Source organism: Pseudophryne corroboree, chromosome 11 (assembly GCF_028390025.1).
Source record: "Pseudophryne corroboree isolate aPseCor3 chromosome 11, aPseCor3.hap2, whole genome shotgun sequence".
NCBI classification, from domain to species: domain Eukaryota; kingdom Metazoa; phylum Chordata; class Amphibia; order Anura; family Myobatrachidae; genus Pseudophryne; species Pseudophryne corroboree.
The window spans coordinates 344,777,782-344,795,432 of NC_086454.1; the positions used below are offsets into that span (position 1 = coordinate 344,777,782).

General features: G+C 48.6%; 1 protein-coding gene across 2 annotated transcripts; it reads left to right on the forward strand.

Moving 5' to 3' along the window:
- Window positions 1-780: 780 nt before the first annotated feature.
- Window positions 781-17,050, forward strand: SPATA2L (spermatogenesis associated 2 like). 2 transcript variants are annotated; one of them, XM_063945949.1, is made up of 3 exons: window positions 781-884; window positions 12,306-12,609; window positions 15,639-17,050. In XM_063945949.1, the coding sequence occupies exons 2-3, from the start codon at window positions 12,307-12,309 to the stop codon at window positions 16,569-16,571; spliced, it is 1,236 nt and encodes a 411-aa protein (XP_063802019.1). In that variant the 5' UTR covers window positions 781-884; window position 12,306; the 3' UTR covers window positions 16,572-17,050. The 2 variants fall into 2 exon arrangements, with proteins under 2 accessions (XP_063802019.1, XP_063802018.1); XM_063945948.1 differs by lacking the exon at window positions 781-884 and adding an exon at window positions 917-1,086 and having other exon boundaries at window positions 15,639-17,048.
- Window positions 17,051-17,651: the final 601 nt, after the last annotated feature.

Here is a 17,651-nt window from a genome sequence, read left to right on the forward strand (position 1 = left end):
GCTACTCTAAAACTGCACAAAATTATTTTATAGCCGCTCTGCGATCCTTTCGTTCGCACTTCTGCTAAGCTAAGATACACTCCCAGGGGGCGGCGGCTTTGCGTTTGCACGTCTGCTAAAAACTGCTAGCGAGCGATCAACTCGGAATGACCACCATTATTACTAATCTAAAGTCAAACACACAAAAAAAGACAACACAAGAAAAATGTTGAAAATCCTTTTTTTTTTTTTTTTTTTACCAAGAGATGATCGTTGAAGTAAGAATTCACACAAGGTCAAATTGCATTTGGAATGTATTGCACGGGCGTCACATATATCGTACTGAGTGAGAAGAAAAGAAATATCATAGCAAATATATATTGCAAACCAGAAATTCATACCGTCCAGCTGCACCTTTTTGGCAGGTACAGGGACCTTTTTGTTTGTGGTCTGTACCGATTTTTGGCTCTCCAAGCTTCCATTGAAAGTATAGGAAAAGGGGCGTGCCCTTTACCCAATGACCACGCCCCCTTTTCTAATTTGTCCCGGTTTTTACGTGTAAAATGTTGGAGGGTATGAAAATCCAGAACTGCAGGCAGCAACGTTAGTATCAAAACTTCATAAATTGATACTAATGTTTTACAGAAACATCTTGCAACAGACACGCTCTTGCGGTGGAGCGTGACATGACGCAAGAACAGTGCAGCACGCTACCGAGTATAATCTCCCTGAAACTAGTTTTCAAAAGTTGGCAAGTCTGAGAGTTACTGAGAGATCCGGATCCATTAAGCAGCCTGCCTCAGACCAGTGCGATCGAGTGCTGCACCTGTGGGAGGGTTGCCGGCAAGGAGGAAAGAAGTCCTCGGCAGGAATACATACTTCCCAGGAGCCTTGGACGGAGCCGAGTGAGTGCACAGCTTTCTGCCTATGTCACAGCTGCTGGGTGCATGCTGTGTAATGTATTACCCCCGGGTGACGCCTCTGATACGGACACCTTCTGCATCAACAGCTAGTCTTACCATACTGTCCCTTTAACCTGAGACACATATGAATTACACAGGTTCTGGGGCTGGCTGACTACAAGCCTGCATTTCACCTGGTTTTATGGTAATCCCGCTAGTAATGACTATGTATCCTCACAGCAGCAGGTGTATCAGGGTGTCTCTGGTGCTGGGAAATGTATCACTGCTGCTTGGAATGATACATCAGGGCAGTGTGTCAGGAAAGTGTTGCAGTTTCCTCTTACATGCTCATTGAGCGACATCAAAGGGTTTCCTGCTTCCCTGGCACTGCAGCGCTAGGATTGCTTCCGTGCTGGAAGATATTGATAAATGTTAATATCTGGACTGGCAGTCCCATTCCAGGATTGTGCCTGCTGTATTTTATGTGTGTTATTTTATATTGATATTGTATATTATAAGGTTGTATTTTCTCTATCGTCCTAAGTGGATGCTGGGGTTCCTGAAAGGACCATGGGGAATAGCGGCTCCGCAGGAGACAGGGCACAAAAAAGTAAAGCTTTTACCAGATCAGGTGGTGTGCACTGGCTCCTCCCCCTATGACCCTCCTCCAGACTCCAGTTAGATTTTGTGCCCGAACGAGAAGGGTGCAATCTAGGTGGCTCTCCTAAAGAGCTGCTTAGAGAAAGTTTAGCTTAGGTTTTTTACTTTACAGTGAGTCCTGCTGGCAACAGGATCACTGCAACGAGGGACTTAGGGGAGAAGTAGTGAACTCACCTGCGTGCAGAGTGGATTTGCTGCTTGGCTACTGGACACTAGCTCCAGAGGGACGATCACAGGTACAGCCTGGATGGTCACCGGAGCCGCGCCGCCGGCCCCCTTGCAGACGCTGAAGAGAGAAGAGGTCCAAAATCGGCGGCTGAAGACTCCTGAGTCTTCATAAAGGTAGCGCACAGCACTGCAGCTGTGCGCCATTTTCCTCTCAGCACACTTCACACAACAGTCACTGAGGGTGCAGAGCGCTGGGGGGGGCGCTCTGAGAGGCAAATAAAAACCTTATTAGAGGCAAAAAATACCTCACATATAGCCCACAGAGGCTATATGGAGATATTTAACCCCTGCCTAACTTCAAAAATAGCGGGAGACGAGGCCGCCGAAAAAGGGGCGGGGCCTATCTCCTCAGCACACAGCGCCATTTTCTCTCACAGAAAAGCTGGAGAGAAGGCTCCCAGGCTCTCCCCTGCACTGCACTACAGAAACAGGGTTAAAACAGAGAGGGGGGGCACTGATTTTGGCGATATTGTATATATATAAAAGATGCTATAAGGGAGAAACACTTATATAAGGTTGTCCCTATATAATTATAGCGTTTTTGGTGTGTGCTGGCAGACTCTCCCTCTGTCTCCCCAAAGGGCTAGTGGGTCCTGTCCTCTGTCAGAGCATTCCCGGTGTGTGTGCTGTGTGTCGGTACGTGTGTGTCGACATGTATGAGGACGATGTTGGTGAGGAGGCGGAGAAATTGCCTGTAATGGTGATGTCACTCTCTAGGGAGTCGACACAGGAATGGATGGCTTATTTAGAGAATTACGTGAGAATGTCAACACGCTGCAAGGTCGGTTGACGACATGAGACGGCCGACAATCTATTAGGACCGGTCCAGGCGTCTCAGAAACACCGTCAGGGGTTTTAAAAACGCCCATTTACCTCAGTCGGTCGACACAGACACAGACACGGACACTGAATACAGTGTCGACGGTGAATAAACAAACGTATTTCTCATTAGGGCCACACGTTAAGGGCAATGAAGGAGGTGTTACGTGTTTCTGATACTACAAGTACCACAAGAAAGGGTATTATGTGGGAGTGAAAAAACTACCTGTAGTTTTTCCTGAATCAGATAAAATAAAATGAAGTGTGTGATGATGCGTAGGGTTACCCCGATAGCAAATATTGGCGTTATACCCTTTCCCGCCAGAAATTAGGGTACGTTGGGAAACACCCCTTAGGGTGATAAGGCGCTCACACGCTTATCAAGTGGCGTTACCGTCTCCAGATACGGCCGCCCTCAAGGAGCCAGCTGATAGGAAGCTGGAAAAATATCCTAAAAAGTATATACACACATACGGTGGTTATACTGCGACCAGCGATCGCCATCAGCCTGGAGATGCAGTGCTGGGTTGGCTTGGTCGGATTCCCTGACTGAAAATATTTTATTCATGTAGAGCATTTAATAGGATGCATTCTATATATATGTATGTGAGATGCACAGAGGGATATTTGCTCTCTGGCATCAAGATAAGTGCGTTGTCCATATCTCCCAGAAGATGTCAGGGACACGACAGTGGTCAGGTGATACAGATCCCATACGGCAGATGGAAGTATTGCTGTATAAAGGGAAGGAGTTATTTGGGGGTCGGTCCATCGGACCTGGGGACCACAGCAACAGCTGGGAAATCCAACCTTTTTTACCCCAAGTTACATCTCAGCTAAAAAAGACACCGTCTTTTCAGCCTCAATCTTTCCTTTCCCATGAGGGCATGCAGGCAAAAGGCCAGTCATATCTGCCCAGACATAGAGGTAAGGGAAGTAGACTGCAGCAGGCAGCCCTTTCCCAGGAAAAGAAGCCCTCCACCGCGTCTGCCAAGTCCTCAGCATGACGCTGGGGCCGTGCAAGCGGACTCAAGGTGGGGGGGTAGTCTCAAGAGTCTCAGGGCGCAGTGGGATCACTCGCAAGTTGACCCCTAGATCGTACGAGTATTATCCCAGGGGTAAAGATTGGAGAGTCGAGACATCTTCTCCTCGCAGCTTCCTGAAGTCTGCTTTACCAACGGCTCCCTCCGACAGGGAGGCAGCATTGGAAACAATTCACAAGCTGTATATCCAGCAGGTGATAATCAAAGTACCCCTCCTACGACAAGGAAAAGGGTATTATTTTTCCACACTATATTGTGGTACTGAAGCCAGACGGCTTGGTGACACATAGTCTAAATCTAAAATGTTTTGAACACTTACATAAAAGGTTCAAATCGAGATAAAGTCACTCAGAGCAGTGATAGCGAACCGGAAAAAAGGGGACTATATGGTGTCCCTGGACATCAAGGATTACCTCCATGTCCAAAATTTGTCCTTCTCATCAAGGGTACCTCTGGTTCGTGGTACAGAACTGTCAATATCAGTTTCAGACGATGCCGTTTGAATTATCCACGGCACCCCGGGCCTTTTTACCAAGGTAATGGCCGAAAAGATGTTTCTTCAAAGAAAAAAGGCATCTAAATTATCCCTTACTTGCACGACCTAAAAAGGGCAAGTTCCAGAGAACAGTTGGAGGTCGGAAGAGCACTATCTAAAGTAGTTCTTCGACGGCACGACTGGATTCTAAATATTCCAAGAATCGCAGCTGTTTTCCGACGATACGTCTGCTGTTCCTAGGGATGATTCTGGACACGGTTCAGAAAAAGGTTTTTCTTCCCGAGGAAAAAGCCAAGGAGTTATCCGACCTGTCAGGAACCTCCTAAAACCAGGAAAGGTGTCTGTACATCAATGCACAAGAGTCCTGGGAAAAATGGTGGCTTTTTACGAAGCAATTCCATTCGGCAGATTCCATGCAAGAATTTTCCAAAGGGATCTGTTGGACAAATGGTCAGGGTCGCATCCTCAGATGCACCTGCGAATAACCCTGTCGCCAAGGACAAGGGTATATCTTCTGTGGTGGTTGCAAAAGGCTCATCTATTGGAGGGCCGCAGATTCGGCATACAGGATTTGATCCTGGTGACCACGGACGCCAGCCTGAGAGGTTGGGGAGCAGTCACACAAGGAAGAAACTTCCAGGGGGTATGGACGAACCTGGAAAAGTCTATTCACATAAACATTCTGGTACTAAGAGCAATCTAAAATGCTCTAAGCCAGGCGGAACCACTCCTGCAAGGAAAACCGGTGTTGATTCAGTCGGACAACATCACGGCGGTCGCCCATGTAAACAGACAGGGCGGCACAAGAAGCAGGAGTGCAATGGCAGAAGCTGCCAAGATTCTTCGCTGGGCGGAGAATCACGTAATAGCACTGTCAGCAGTGTTCCTCCCGGGCGTGGACAACTGGGAAGCAGACTTCCTCAGCAGACACGATATACACCCGGGAGAGGGGGGTCTTCATCCAGAAGTCTTCCACATGCTAATAAACTGTTGGGAAAGACCAATGGTAGACATGATGGCGTCTCGCCTCAACAAGAAACTGGACAAGTATTGCGCCAGGTCAAGAGATCCACAGGCAATAGCTGTGGACGCACTGGTAACACCTTGGGTGTACAAATCAGTATATGTGTTTCCTCCTCTGCCTCTCATACCAAAGGTATTGAAGATTATACGGTGAGGAGGAGTAAGAAATACTAGTGGCTCCGGATTGGCCAAGAAGGACTTGGTACCCGGAACTTCAAGAGTTGGTCACGGACGACCCGTGCCCTCTACTTCTGAGAAGGGACCTGCTACAACAGGGTCCCTGTCTCTTTCAAGACTTACCGCGGCTGCGTTTGACGGCATGGCGGTTGAACGCCAGATCCTAAAAGGGAAAGGCATTCCAGAAGAAGTCATTCCTACCTTGATTAAGGCAAGGAAGGAAGTCACCGCGAAACATTATCACCGCATTTGGCGAAAATATGTCGCGTGGTGCGAGGATCGGAGTGTTCCGACGGAGGAATTTCAACTGGGTCGTTTCCTACATTTCCTACAATCAGGATTGTCTAGGGGTCTCAAATTGAGATCTATTAAGGTTCAAATTTCGGCCCTGTCAATATTCTTCCAAAAAGAATTGGCCTCAGTTCCTGAGGTACAGACTTTTGTTAAAGGAGTACTGCATATACAGCCTCCTGTGGTGCCTCCGGTGGCACCGTGGGATCTAAATGTAGTTTTAGATTTCCTCAAATCCCATTGGTTTGAACCATTGAAAAAGGTGGATTTTAAATATCTCACATGGAAAGTGACTATGTTACTGGCCCTGGCTTCCGCCAGGAGAGTATCTGAATTGGCGGCTTTATCTTATAAAAGCCCTTATCTAATCTTCCATTCGGATAGGGCAGAACTGAGGACTCGTCCGCATTTTCTCCCTAAGGTGGTATCAGCGTTTCACCTGAACCAACCTATTGTGGTGCCTGCGGCCACTGGCGACTTGGAGGACTCCAAGTTGTTGGACGTTGTCAGAGCCTTAAAAATATACATTTCAAGGACGGCTGAAGTCAGAAAATCTGACTCGCTGTTGATACTATATGCACCCAACAAGTTGGGTGCCCCTGCTTCTAAGCAGACGATTGCTCGTTGGATTTGTAACACAATTCAACTTGCTCATTCTGTGGCAGGCCTGCCACAGCCTAAATCTGTTAAGGCCCATTCCACAAGGAAGGTGGGCTCATCTTGGGCGGCTGCCCGAGGGGTCTCGGCATTACAATTCTGCCGAGCAGCTACGTGGTCGGGGGAAAACACGTTTGTAAAATTCTACAAATTTGATACCCTGGCAAAAGAGGACTTGGAATTCTCTCATTCGGTGCTGCAGAGTCATCCGCACTCTCCCGCCCGTTTGGGAGCTTTGGTATAATCCCCATGGTCCTTTCAGGAACCCCAGCATCCACTTAGGACGATAGAGAAAATAAGAATTTACTTACCGATAATTCTATTTCTCGGAGTCCGTAGTGGATGCTGGGCGCCCATCCCAAGTGCGGATTATCTGCAATACTGTACATAGTTATTGTTAACAAATTCGGGTTATATTGTTAAGGAGCCATCTTTAAGAGGCTCTTTCTGTTATCATACTGTTAACTGGGTTTAGATCACAAGTTGTACGGTGTGATTGGTGTGGCTGGTATGAGTCTTACCCGGGATTCAAATTGCCTCCCTTATTGTGTACGCTCGTCCGGGCACAGTACCTAACTGGAGTCTGGAGGAGGGTCATAGGGGGAGGAGCCAGTGCACACCACCTGATCTGGTAAAAGCTTTACTTTTTTGTGCCCTGTCTCCTGCGGAGCCGCTATTCCCCATGGTCCTTTCAGGAACCCCAGCATCCACTACGGACTCCGAGAAATAGAATTATCGGTAAGTAAATTCTTATTTTTCACAAGATTAGATGCTGCCAATGCTACTTTATCCCTGTAATGCTGGGGAGGTGACTGGCTAGCCCGTGCGTGCTCACAGTCTGCCGTGCGCCGCTCGCCTGGTCTTCTTGCTCAGAGATGGACGGGCCACATAGTGGGCTGATTCCAATTTGTACATGAACGCCATGCGCATCTGCTTTCACGCACGCAGTAGCACTCGCAGATTCACCCGTAATCGACCATCTCTGTATCTCTATGGTCGCGGAGACTGGCTGCAGGAACTGAGACGCTGGCGCATGTTTTCTGAGCACGACATCACATATATAGGCAGAGAGAGGCCCTGAAATAGCCACGCCATGCCCGCATTTTTACCGCCACTTGCGATTGAATCCTCACTGCACGCGGCCTCACATAAGTTCCTAGGCCCATGCGCAGTGTGATGGACCGATAATTGCTGCACTGGGTAAACATGAGCATTGCGTGCAAATATCAATCAGGCCCAGCGTTCAGTGAGGTGGTACGTGGGGGGCACTGTCACCACAGGTAGAGTGGCTTACTAGACGGGGGCACTGTCACTACTGGTAGAGTGGTTTATTAGACTGGGGGGCACTGTCACTACTGGTAGAGTGGTTTATTAGACTGGAGGGAGCACTGTCACTACTGGTAGAGTGGTTTATTAGACTGGAGGGCACTGTCACTACTGGTAGAGTGGTTTATTAGACTGGGGGGCACTGTCACTACTGGTAGAGTGGTTTATTAGAGTGGGGGGCACTGTCACTACTGCTAGAGTGGTTTATTAGTCTGGAGGGCACTGTCACTACTGGTATAGTGGTTTATTAGACTGGGGGGGCACTGTCACTACTGGTAGAGTGGTTTATTAGACTGGGGGGGGGGCACTGTCACTACTGGTAGAGTGGTTTATTAGACTGGGGGGCACTGTCACTACTGGTATAGTGGTTTATTAGACTGGAGGGCACTGTCACTACTGGTATAGTGGTTTATTAGACTGGGGGGGGGGGCACTGTCACTACTGGTAGAGTGGCTTATTAGACTGGGGGGGAGCACTGTCACTACTGGTAGAGTGGTTTATTAGACAGGGGGGGCACTGTCACTACTGGTAGAGTGGATTATTAGACTGGGGGGCACTGTCACTACTGGTAGAGTGGTTTATTAGACTAGAGGGCACTGTCACTACTGGTAGAGTGGTTTATTAGACTAGAGGGCACTGTCACTACTGGTAGAGTGGTTTATTAGACTGGGGGGGGGGATTGTCACTGGTAGAGTCTTTATTAGACTGGGGGGCACTGTCACTACTGGTAGAGAGGTTTATTAGACTGGAGGCACTGTCACTACTGGTATAGTGGTTTATTAGACTGGGGGACACTGGCACTGCTGCTAGAGTGGTTTATTAGACTGGGGGGCACTGTCACCACTGGTAGAGGGTTTATTAGAGTGGGAGGCACTGCCACTACTGGTAGAATGGTTTATTAGACTGGGAGGCACTGTCTGTACTGGTAGAGTGGTTTATTAGACTGGGAGGCATTGTCACTACTGCTAGAGTGGTTTATTAGACTGGGGGCACTGTCACTACTGGTAGAGTGGTTTATTAGACTGGGGGGGCACTGTCACTACAGGTAGAGTGGTTTATTAGACTGGAGGGCACTGTCACTACTGGTAGAGTGGTTTATTAGACTGTGAAGCACTGTCACTACTGGTAGAGTGGTTTATTAGACTGGGGGGGGGGGCACTGTCACTACTGGTAGAGTGGTTTATTAGACTGGGGGGGCACTGTCACTACTGGTAGAGTGGTTTATTAGACTGGGGGGCACTGTCACTACTGCTAGAGTGTTTTATTAGACTGTGGAGCACTGTCACTACTGGTAGAGTGGTTTATTAGACTGGAGGGCACTGTCACTACTGGTAGAGTGGTTTATTAGACCAGAGGGCACTGTTACTACTGGTAGAGTGGTTTATTAGACTGAGGGGCACTGTCACTACTTGTAGAATGGTTTATTAGACTGGTGGGGGGCACTGTTACTACAGGTAGAGTGGTTTATTAGACTGGAGGACACTGTCACTACTGGTAGAGTGGTTTATTAGTCGGGGGGGGGGGGGCACTGTCACTACTGGTAGAGTGGTTTATTAGAATGGGGGGGCACTGTCATAGAAACATAGAATTTGACGGCAGATAAGAACCACTTGGCCCATCTAGTCTGCCCCTTTTTTATTTTATCCTTTAGGCAATCTCAACCCTTTTTTAACCTTAATTCTTTGTAAGGATATTCATATGCCTATCCCAAGCATGTTTAAATTAAACTGTCACTACTGGTAGAGTGGTTTATTAAACTGGGGGCACTGTCACTACTGCTAGAGTGGTTTCTTAGACTGGGGGGCACTGTCACTACTGGTAGAGTGGTTTGTTAGACCAGAGGGCACTGTCACTACAGGTAGAGTGGTTTATTAGACTGGAGGGCACTGTCACTACTGGTAGTGTGGTTTATTAGACTGGGGGGCACTGTCATTACTGGTAGTGGTTTATTAGACTGGGGGGGCACTGTCACTACAGGTAGAGTGGTTTATTAGACTGGCGGGCACTGTCACTACTGGTAGAGTAGTTTATTAGACGGGGGCACTGGCACTACTGGTAGAGTGGTTTATTAGACTATGGGGCACTGTCAATACTGGTAGAGTGGTTTATTAGACCAGAGGGCACTGTCACTACTGGTAGAGTGGTTTATTAGACTGAGGGGCACTGTCACTACTTGTAGAATGGTTTATTAGACTGGGGGGGGGGGGCACTGTCACTACAGGTAGAGTAATTTATTAGACTAGAGGACACTGTCACTACTGGTAGAGTGGTTTATTAGACTGAGGTGCATTGTCACTACTTGTAGAATGGTTTATTAGACTGGGGAGGACACTGTCACTACTGGTAGAGTGGTTTATTAGACTGGGGGGGGCACTGTCACTACTGCTAGAGTGGTTTATTCGACTGGGGGGCACTGTCACTACTGGTAGAGTGGTTTATTAGACTGGAGGGGCACTGTCACTACAGGTAGAGTGGTTTATTAGACTGGAGGGCACTGTCACTACTGGTAGAGTGGTTTATTAGACTGGGGGGGCACTGTCACTACTGGTAGAGTGGTTTATTAGACTGGGGGGGGGCAGTGTCACTACAGGTAGAGTGATTTATTAGACTGGAGGGCACTGTCACTACTGGTAGAGTAGTTTATTAGACTGGGGGGCACTGGCACTACTGGTAGAGTGGTTTATTAGACTAGGGGGCACTGTCACTACTGCTAGAGTGGTTTAATAGACTGGGGGGACTGGCACTACTGCTAGAGTGGTTTATTATACTGGGGGGCACTGGCACTACTGCTAGAGTGGTTTATTAGACTGGGGGGGGGCATTGTCACTATTGGTAGAGTGGTTTATTAGACTGGAAGGCACTGTTGCTACTGCTAGAGTGGTTTATTAGACTAGGGGGCACTGCCACTATTGGTAGAGTGATTTATTAAACTGGGGGGCACTGCCACTACTGGTAGAGTGGTTTATTAGACTGGAGGGCACTGTCACTACTGGTAGAGTGGTTTATTAGACTAGAGGGCACTGTCACTACTGGTAGAGTGGTTTATTAGACTGGGGGGCACTGTCACTACTGGTAGAGTGGTTTATTAGACTGGGGGGGCTCTGTCACTACTGGTAGAGTGGTTTATTAGACTGGGGGGCACTGGCACTAATGGTAGTGGTTTATTAGAGTGGGGGGCACTGTCACTACTGGTAGAGTGGTTTATTTGACTGGGGGGCACTGCCACTACTGGTAGAGTGGTTTATTAGACTGGAGGGCACTGTCACTACTGGTGGAGTGGTTTATTAGACTAGGGGTCACTGTCACTACTGGTATAGTGGTTTATTAGACTGGGGGCACTGTTACTACTGGTAGAGTGGTTTATTAGACTGGGGGCACTGTCACTACTGGTAGAGTGGTTTATTAGACTGGGGGGGGCACTGTCACTACTGGTAGAGTGGTTTATTAGACTGGGGGGCACTGTCACTACTAGTAGAGTGGTTTATTAGACGGGGGGGGGGGGGCTCTGTCATTATTGGTAGAGTGGTTTATTAGACTGGGGCACTGTTACTACTGGTAGAGTGGTTTATTAGACTGGGGGGGGGGGGCAGTGTCACTACTGGTAGAGTGGTGTATTAGACTGGGGGGCACTGGCACTACTGGTAGAGTGGTTTATTAGACTGGGGGGGCACTGTCACTACTGGTAGAGTGGTTTATTAGACTGGGGGGGCACTGTCACTAATGGTAGAGTGGTTTATTAGACTGGGGGGCACTGGCACTACTGGTAGAGTGGTTTATTAGACTGGGGGGGCACTGTCACTACTGGTAGAGTGGTTTATTAGAGTGGGGGGCACTGTCACTACTGGTAGAGTGGTTTATTAGACTGGGGGGCACTGCCACTACTGGTAGAGTGGTTTATTAGACTAGGGGGCACTGTCACTACTGGTATAGTGGTTTATTAGACTGGGAGGGGGCTCTGTCACTACTGGTAGAGTGGTCTATTAGACTGGGGGGGGGGCACTGTCACTACTGGTAGAGTGTTTTATTAGACTGGGGGGCACTGGCACTATTGGTAGAGTGGTTTATTAGACTGGGGGGCTCTGTCACTACTGGTAGAGTGGTTTATTAGACTGGGGGCACTGTCACTACTGGTAGAGTGGTTTATTAGACTGGGGGGGCACTGTCACTACTGGTAGAGTGGTTTATTAGACTGGGGGGGCACTGTCACTACTAGTAGAGTGGTTTATTAGACTGGGGGGGCTCTGTCATTATTGGTAGAGTGGTTTATTAGACTGGGGGGCACTGTTACTACTGGTAGAGTGGTTTATTAGACTGGGGGCACTGTCACTACTGGTAAAGTGGTTTATTAGAGTGGGGGGGGGGGCACTGTCACTACTGGTAGAGTAGTTTATTAGACTGGGGGGGCACTGACACTAATGGTAGAGTGGTTTATTAGACTGGGGGGCACTGGCACTACTGGTAGAGTGGTTTATTAGACTGGGGGGGGCACTGTCACTACTGGTAGAGTGGTTTATTAGAGTGGGGGGCACTGTCACTACTGGTAGAGTAGTTTATTAGACTGGGGGGCACTAAAGGTGACTTAAAAGAACTGGAGAATAGTCAGTGTAAAGTAAGAAAGTGTCCCTGAGATGACCGTTCTGTCTTCAGGATAATAACACATATCACTGATTGGAAGCCTAACCCCTGATCTCATTGTTCTCCTAGGATGAGCGCAGAATCCCTACTTGCTCAGTACAGTAGCTGGTTACTCGGTGCCTCTACTCTGTATGGTTGTGCACCGTGCACAGACCTGGAGCTAATGACCCGGCTGAGACAGAGTATTCTGGAAGACCCGGACTTACACAGCTCTCTCCACAGTGACGCCTTCATCTTGATTGCCAGTGGCCTCCAGAACAAAGCAGACTTGCTCCCAGCCTTGAATGATCTGGCTGACGCCTTTCAGACTCTTGAGCAGGCCGCACTCCATCTTTATCTTACTCCATGGAGGAAAGAGTTTCATACTATAAAGGTGAGTGAGACATTACTATTCGTCACTAGAGTAGATGTGTGGGTAATGCCACTGTGCTTCCATAGAATATTCATCCACGGGCAGCCTGCCCTGTCCTTATAAGGACTCAACACAAGGCTATTTTATCTAAAATTTTAGATAAATGTAAATAATTTAATGGATAAGAACTGGAACATCCATTAGGCGGTTTAGGCTCCCGCCTTGGGCCCAGTGGGCAGAAGGGCCCTGCTAACATATACGGCCTGATTCAGACCCACATGCACAACATTCATATAGTTGAGAGATTTTTTTTGCCATTGCTCATGAGCACAATTTCCTAAAAACTCCTACGACCAGGGCCGGATTAAGGGCCCCCTGGCAACCTTCTTGTGGGGGCTCCTTTCAAATACTATAATATATAACGGTGTTCATGCATGCACAGGGAGAGAGAGGACGGTTTCTGCAGCTCCCTCTCTGTCTCGAATGGGGAAAAAGGAAAAGAGTACATGATTCTATGCGCCTCGTGGGTGATTATCTTCCCGCAAACGGCCCCCGGACGTGACCCTAGCTGGAGCCGATGGTATCTCAGCAGTCGGCCCGGCAGGAGACTGATTATTATTAGCGCTGCTGAATGCGGGCACCAGTGATAGTGCAGAGACTGGGGACAGTGTGTGGGGTCCTCGGGACGACCGCCCCTGTCGCCCCTCCTATAATCCGGCTCTGCCTATGGCACCTGCTTTACACAGTGTGCGCACAATATGACACGCAGTATCAGAAATGTAGAAGAGTGTTGGCCGTTCCTGACATGTGGCTAGTAGTGCAGGCGGCAATGGTCCATTCAATGAGCGTGTTATGGCAGTGTTGAGGGCAGGTCAGTTACAGCAGGATAAAACACATAGGGGTCTATTTACTAAGCCCTGGAGAGAGATAAAGTAGACAGAGATAAAGTATCAGCCAATCAGCTCCTGTCATGTTACAGACTGGGTTGCAGATGTATGATCCGGTGATATGGGGTAGAAGTGGTAGCAGCACACATTATGTGCACTGATACCGCTTCTCTCCCATGTATGACAGTGGCAGTGTGCTCAGTAACGGGCGCATAGTTATTGGCGCTGCTATCCGGGTCCAATGTATGAACAGTCAGTGGCACTGACCATTCAGATACCTCAGCTATTGATTTCGACAGCTGCAGATGTCATTGCCCAATCACCACAGCCAGGGACAGAGCGGTCCCTGGCTGTGGCGGCTGCCGGCTCAGGCCTGCATGTGAGATTTCGTAAGAGTAGCGAGATCTCACGCATGCCCTGTGCAGCCGGCCGGGGAAGAGACGCAGCGTATCAGCACTAGGCTGATGCGTTGTGTGCTCTAGTGGGGATGGCCGGACGGGGGAGTGAATAAACTTTGTCGCCGTGGCTTTCTTCTTCATCTGGGTAATGACACAGAACAGGAAGTGCTATAGCGGCACGGTCCATACCGCTATCATATATCTCCCTCTGGGTTTATAAAAAGGAGCTGGTTGGCTGGTACTTTATCTCTGGTTTAGCAAATAGAACCCATAGTCCCCAAACAGCTTCCCAGAAAGGACTTTCTCCTTTTGATGATGATGTTAACCCCTATCCACCTCTGCGGGAAACCTCAGAAATGTCACAATGTGTTACTGCATGTGAACGTTTGCTATTTAGCCCCCCTGTGCTGAACCCATTTTAGCAGTTTTTGAGCTGGTGACATTCCAACATCAATATCAGTAGTATTTTTTATTTTTTCATGGAGTAGCCACGTACATTAATCCTTGTTGTTTTTTTTTTCAGAAGACTTTGGGGGTCATTCCAAGTTGATCGCTCGCTAGCTGTTTTTAGCAGCCGTGCAAACGCTATGCCGCCGCCCACTGAGAGTGTATTTTAGCTTAGCAGACGTGCGAACGAAAGGATCGCAGAGCGGCTACAAAAAAAAATGTGTGCAGTTTTAGAGTAGCTCCAGACCTACTCAGCGCTTGCGATCACTTCAGACCATTCAGTTCCGGATTTGACGTCACAAACACGCCCTGCGTTCGCCCAGCCACACCTGCGTTTTTTCTGCCACGCCTGCGTTTTTTCGAACACTCCCTGAAAACGATCAGTTGACACCCAGAAACGCCCTCTTCCTGTCAATCACTCTGCGGCTGCCATTGCGACTGAAAAGCGTCGCTAAACCTTGTGTAAAAATACATTGCCCGTTGTGAAAGTACGTCGCGCGTGCGCACTGCGCCGCATACGCAGAAGTGCCGCATTTTCACTTAATCGCTCCGCTGCGAACATTTTTCACTAGCGATCAACTCGGAATGACCCCCTTTGAACTTTCAAAAAAAGTCTGTTTTCTCTACCAACATGTCAAATACTATCTACCCAAAATGAGCCAAAAAGTTATTTTCACACCGAATTAAATTTATATATATATAAAATATGCTGAGGTGCTTGCTTCAGTATGAATCCCCTTTCAAAAACAGCAAAATGTAGGATTCTACACGGAAATTTTCATACTAAAATCTGCCCTGAAATTATAATGCATTATTTTACAGAATTTTTGTTTGCTAAATCTTAGTTGTGGGCGGAGTGTGTAGTTGCGGGCCGCTGCAGAAGCCACAGTTACTCCCTTACGCTAATGCAGGATTACGTAGGGCTAATGCGGGGGTTTGTGTGTCTGCAAGCAGGAACCCGCTCCGCCCACCGATTTCACGCCGGCTGTTGCAACAGTCATCGGTAGTATCGGAAATTGTGCCCCCCCTTGGTAGATGCGAGGAATCTGTCTGTCACAGGCGTCCTTCCTCCACGCGCACACTCTATGCTAAATGCAAGGGACCCACAGTCTGCACGCACAACTCAGAATCACACGGAGCATTAAATGAACAGTCTCGTAAGACAGGGCGGTCTCATGCGCTTACATTCATGGAAACACAAATCCGTCCAAGTTCTGTATGAAGCTGTGCAGAGGAAAATGCATAAATTCGCGTCTGCGCATGCGCACTATATTTTGTAGCATGACCGGTGCCTAATACGCCCTGTTCTCTCTTGCAGACATACTCTGGGCATTACGTACACGTGCTGGAAGCAGCCCTCCCTCAGGACGCAATTTACTTTGCTCTCAGTAAGTTAGGGTATGAACCCCAGGAATATGGGGTGTGCCTAGCGGTACAGGTCCAGCCTGCCCCACACACCCTCCTAGTAGCCGCCTTGGGCTTTGTGGCTGCTCAGCTGGAGTGCCGCATCCTAGCCGACATCGTCTTATGCTCAGAATCCCCACTGGTGTCTGGGACGGACCTCATGCGTGAGAGGAGGAGCTGGCGAGGTGAAGCTGACTGTATAGAGAGGTTGAGGAAACTGACCGTACAGGCCCCAAAGTCCCCGGCGACTCTGGATATTTACCAAAGTGATTGCAGAGATTCCAGCGGTGACGCTCCTTTGTTCCGTCCAGAGTCCTGCGACCAGTGTCATGAACGTTGGGATCGGCATGCAAATGGGTGCTGCAGAACGGTGGCGGAGCGCCTTGTTCATACGAAGCCCCCCGGAAATCTTCAGCCCGTGGATGACCGCCCAGACTACATCCCAGGGCCGCCGGTGGAGTTCACCATGCATGACTGCGTGTTCATTGAAAAGACCCTTCAGCTGCGCTGCGCAGACTGTCACGCGTTTCACAGCTCCTCTTGCTCCATTGTCAGGGGGTGCAAGGACTTTGGACATCGGGTAACCCAACTGACCGCATCGGAGAAGTTAGAAGCTGTGAGGGAAGAGGAGGAGAAGAAACACCAGCTGCACGTCTGCCTACAGCCAGGGCAGCTGCCCCATTACCGGTGCGGCCAGTGCAGACAGCTCCATTACATAAAGTGCCCGAGACTCTTAGAGTGCTGTCGTCAGGGCCACCACGCCAACATGATCATGCTGGAGAAAGATCAGCGTCTGTGGTTACAACGCAGCCTGGTGGACACGGCGCTGCTTAGTAAGGACTGCTGATAGCGAGGGCTGTGCAGAATGCGTTTCTCTTTATTGAAGCCGGTCACCAGATCACAGTACGGATGACGCACACTAGTGGGTGACAATAAAGACGTATGTTATGCAAGCAATGTTTCCTGGTTGATCAGCTGACTTCCTGCTCAGACACCACAAGTGTACGAGTAGTTGTACCTTCTTCCCACTTCTTTCTCCGCTGTCCTATGTTTGCTGCTTAGAAACGCACAGAAACATTCTGGGTGCATTTTACGCGGGTGATTATCTGCTGGGGAAACCGCTTCCTCACACCGGGTTCAGTATGATTTACCGACGGTCATAATCCCAACAGCCACTGACCTAGTCAAAATACGGACAATCATTATGCCGACATGTTCAAAATGCCGACATAGGTATATTCAATTAGTGTCGGATTCTCTCCGACACTGCACTATTCAATTTGCGGACATTCCCCGACAGGTTTTTGCCCATTTTCAACAATGCCGATCCGACTTTTTTTTTTTTTAAAGTCGAATAGGCATTGTCGAAAACGGGCCAAAAACCTGTCGGAAACTCTGAAAATTCGTGGATCCGCAGCTACTCCGCCAATCCACATGTTTTCCGACAAGAATTGAATAGACCCCATAGTCAGAATACCAACATATGAAATGCCAACATGTCAAAATACCGACATGAGTTTTTCCGAGGGGGGGGGGGGGGGGGTATGGACACTGTTTAAGTGTACCACATCCCCTCCCTGCGCTCGGACCACTATTATATTCCCTTTCCAGGTCCACTGGGATGGTAAAGTATGAACAAGTTTGTTTTGGGGCAAAAATTCCTTAAAAATGCATGTTGGCATGTCAAATGTCGGCATTTTGAACGCATAATGAATGTTGATATTTTGACAGTGTCTGTATTTTGATTGACGGTCAATGGCTGTTGGGATTATGGGACTGCTGGTAAATCAACTGCTTCCCCTCACACCGGGGTACTCAGCCTGTGTGGGACTGGATGGCTACATTCATTTCAATGGGCCTGGATTTCTACCACCTTTCCTGGGTGCTAGAACCATTCTGGCTACAGCTAGTCTACCTGGATATAGCA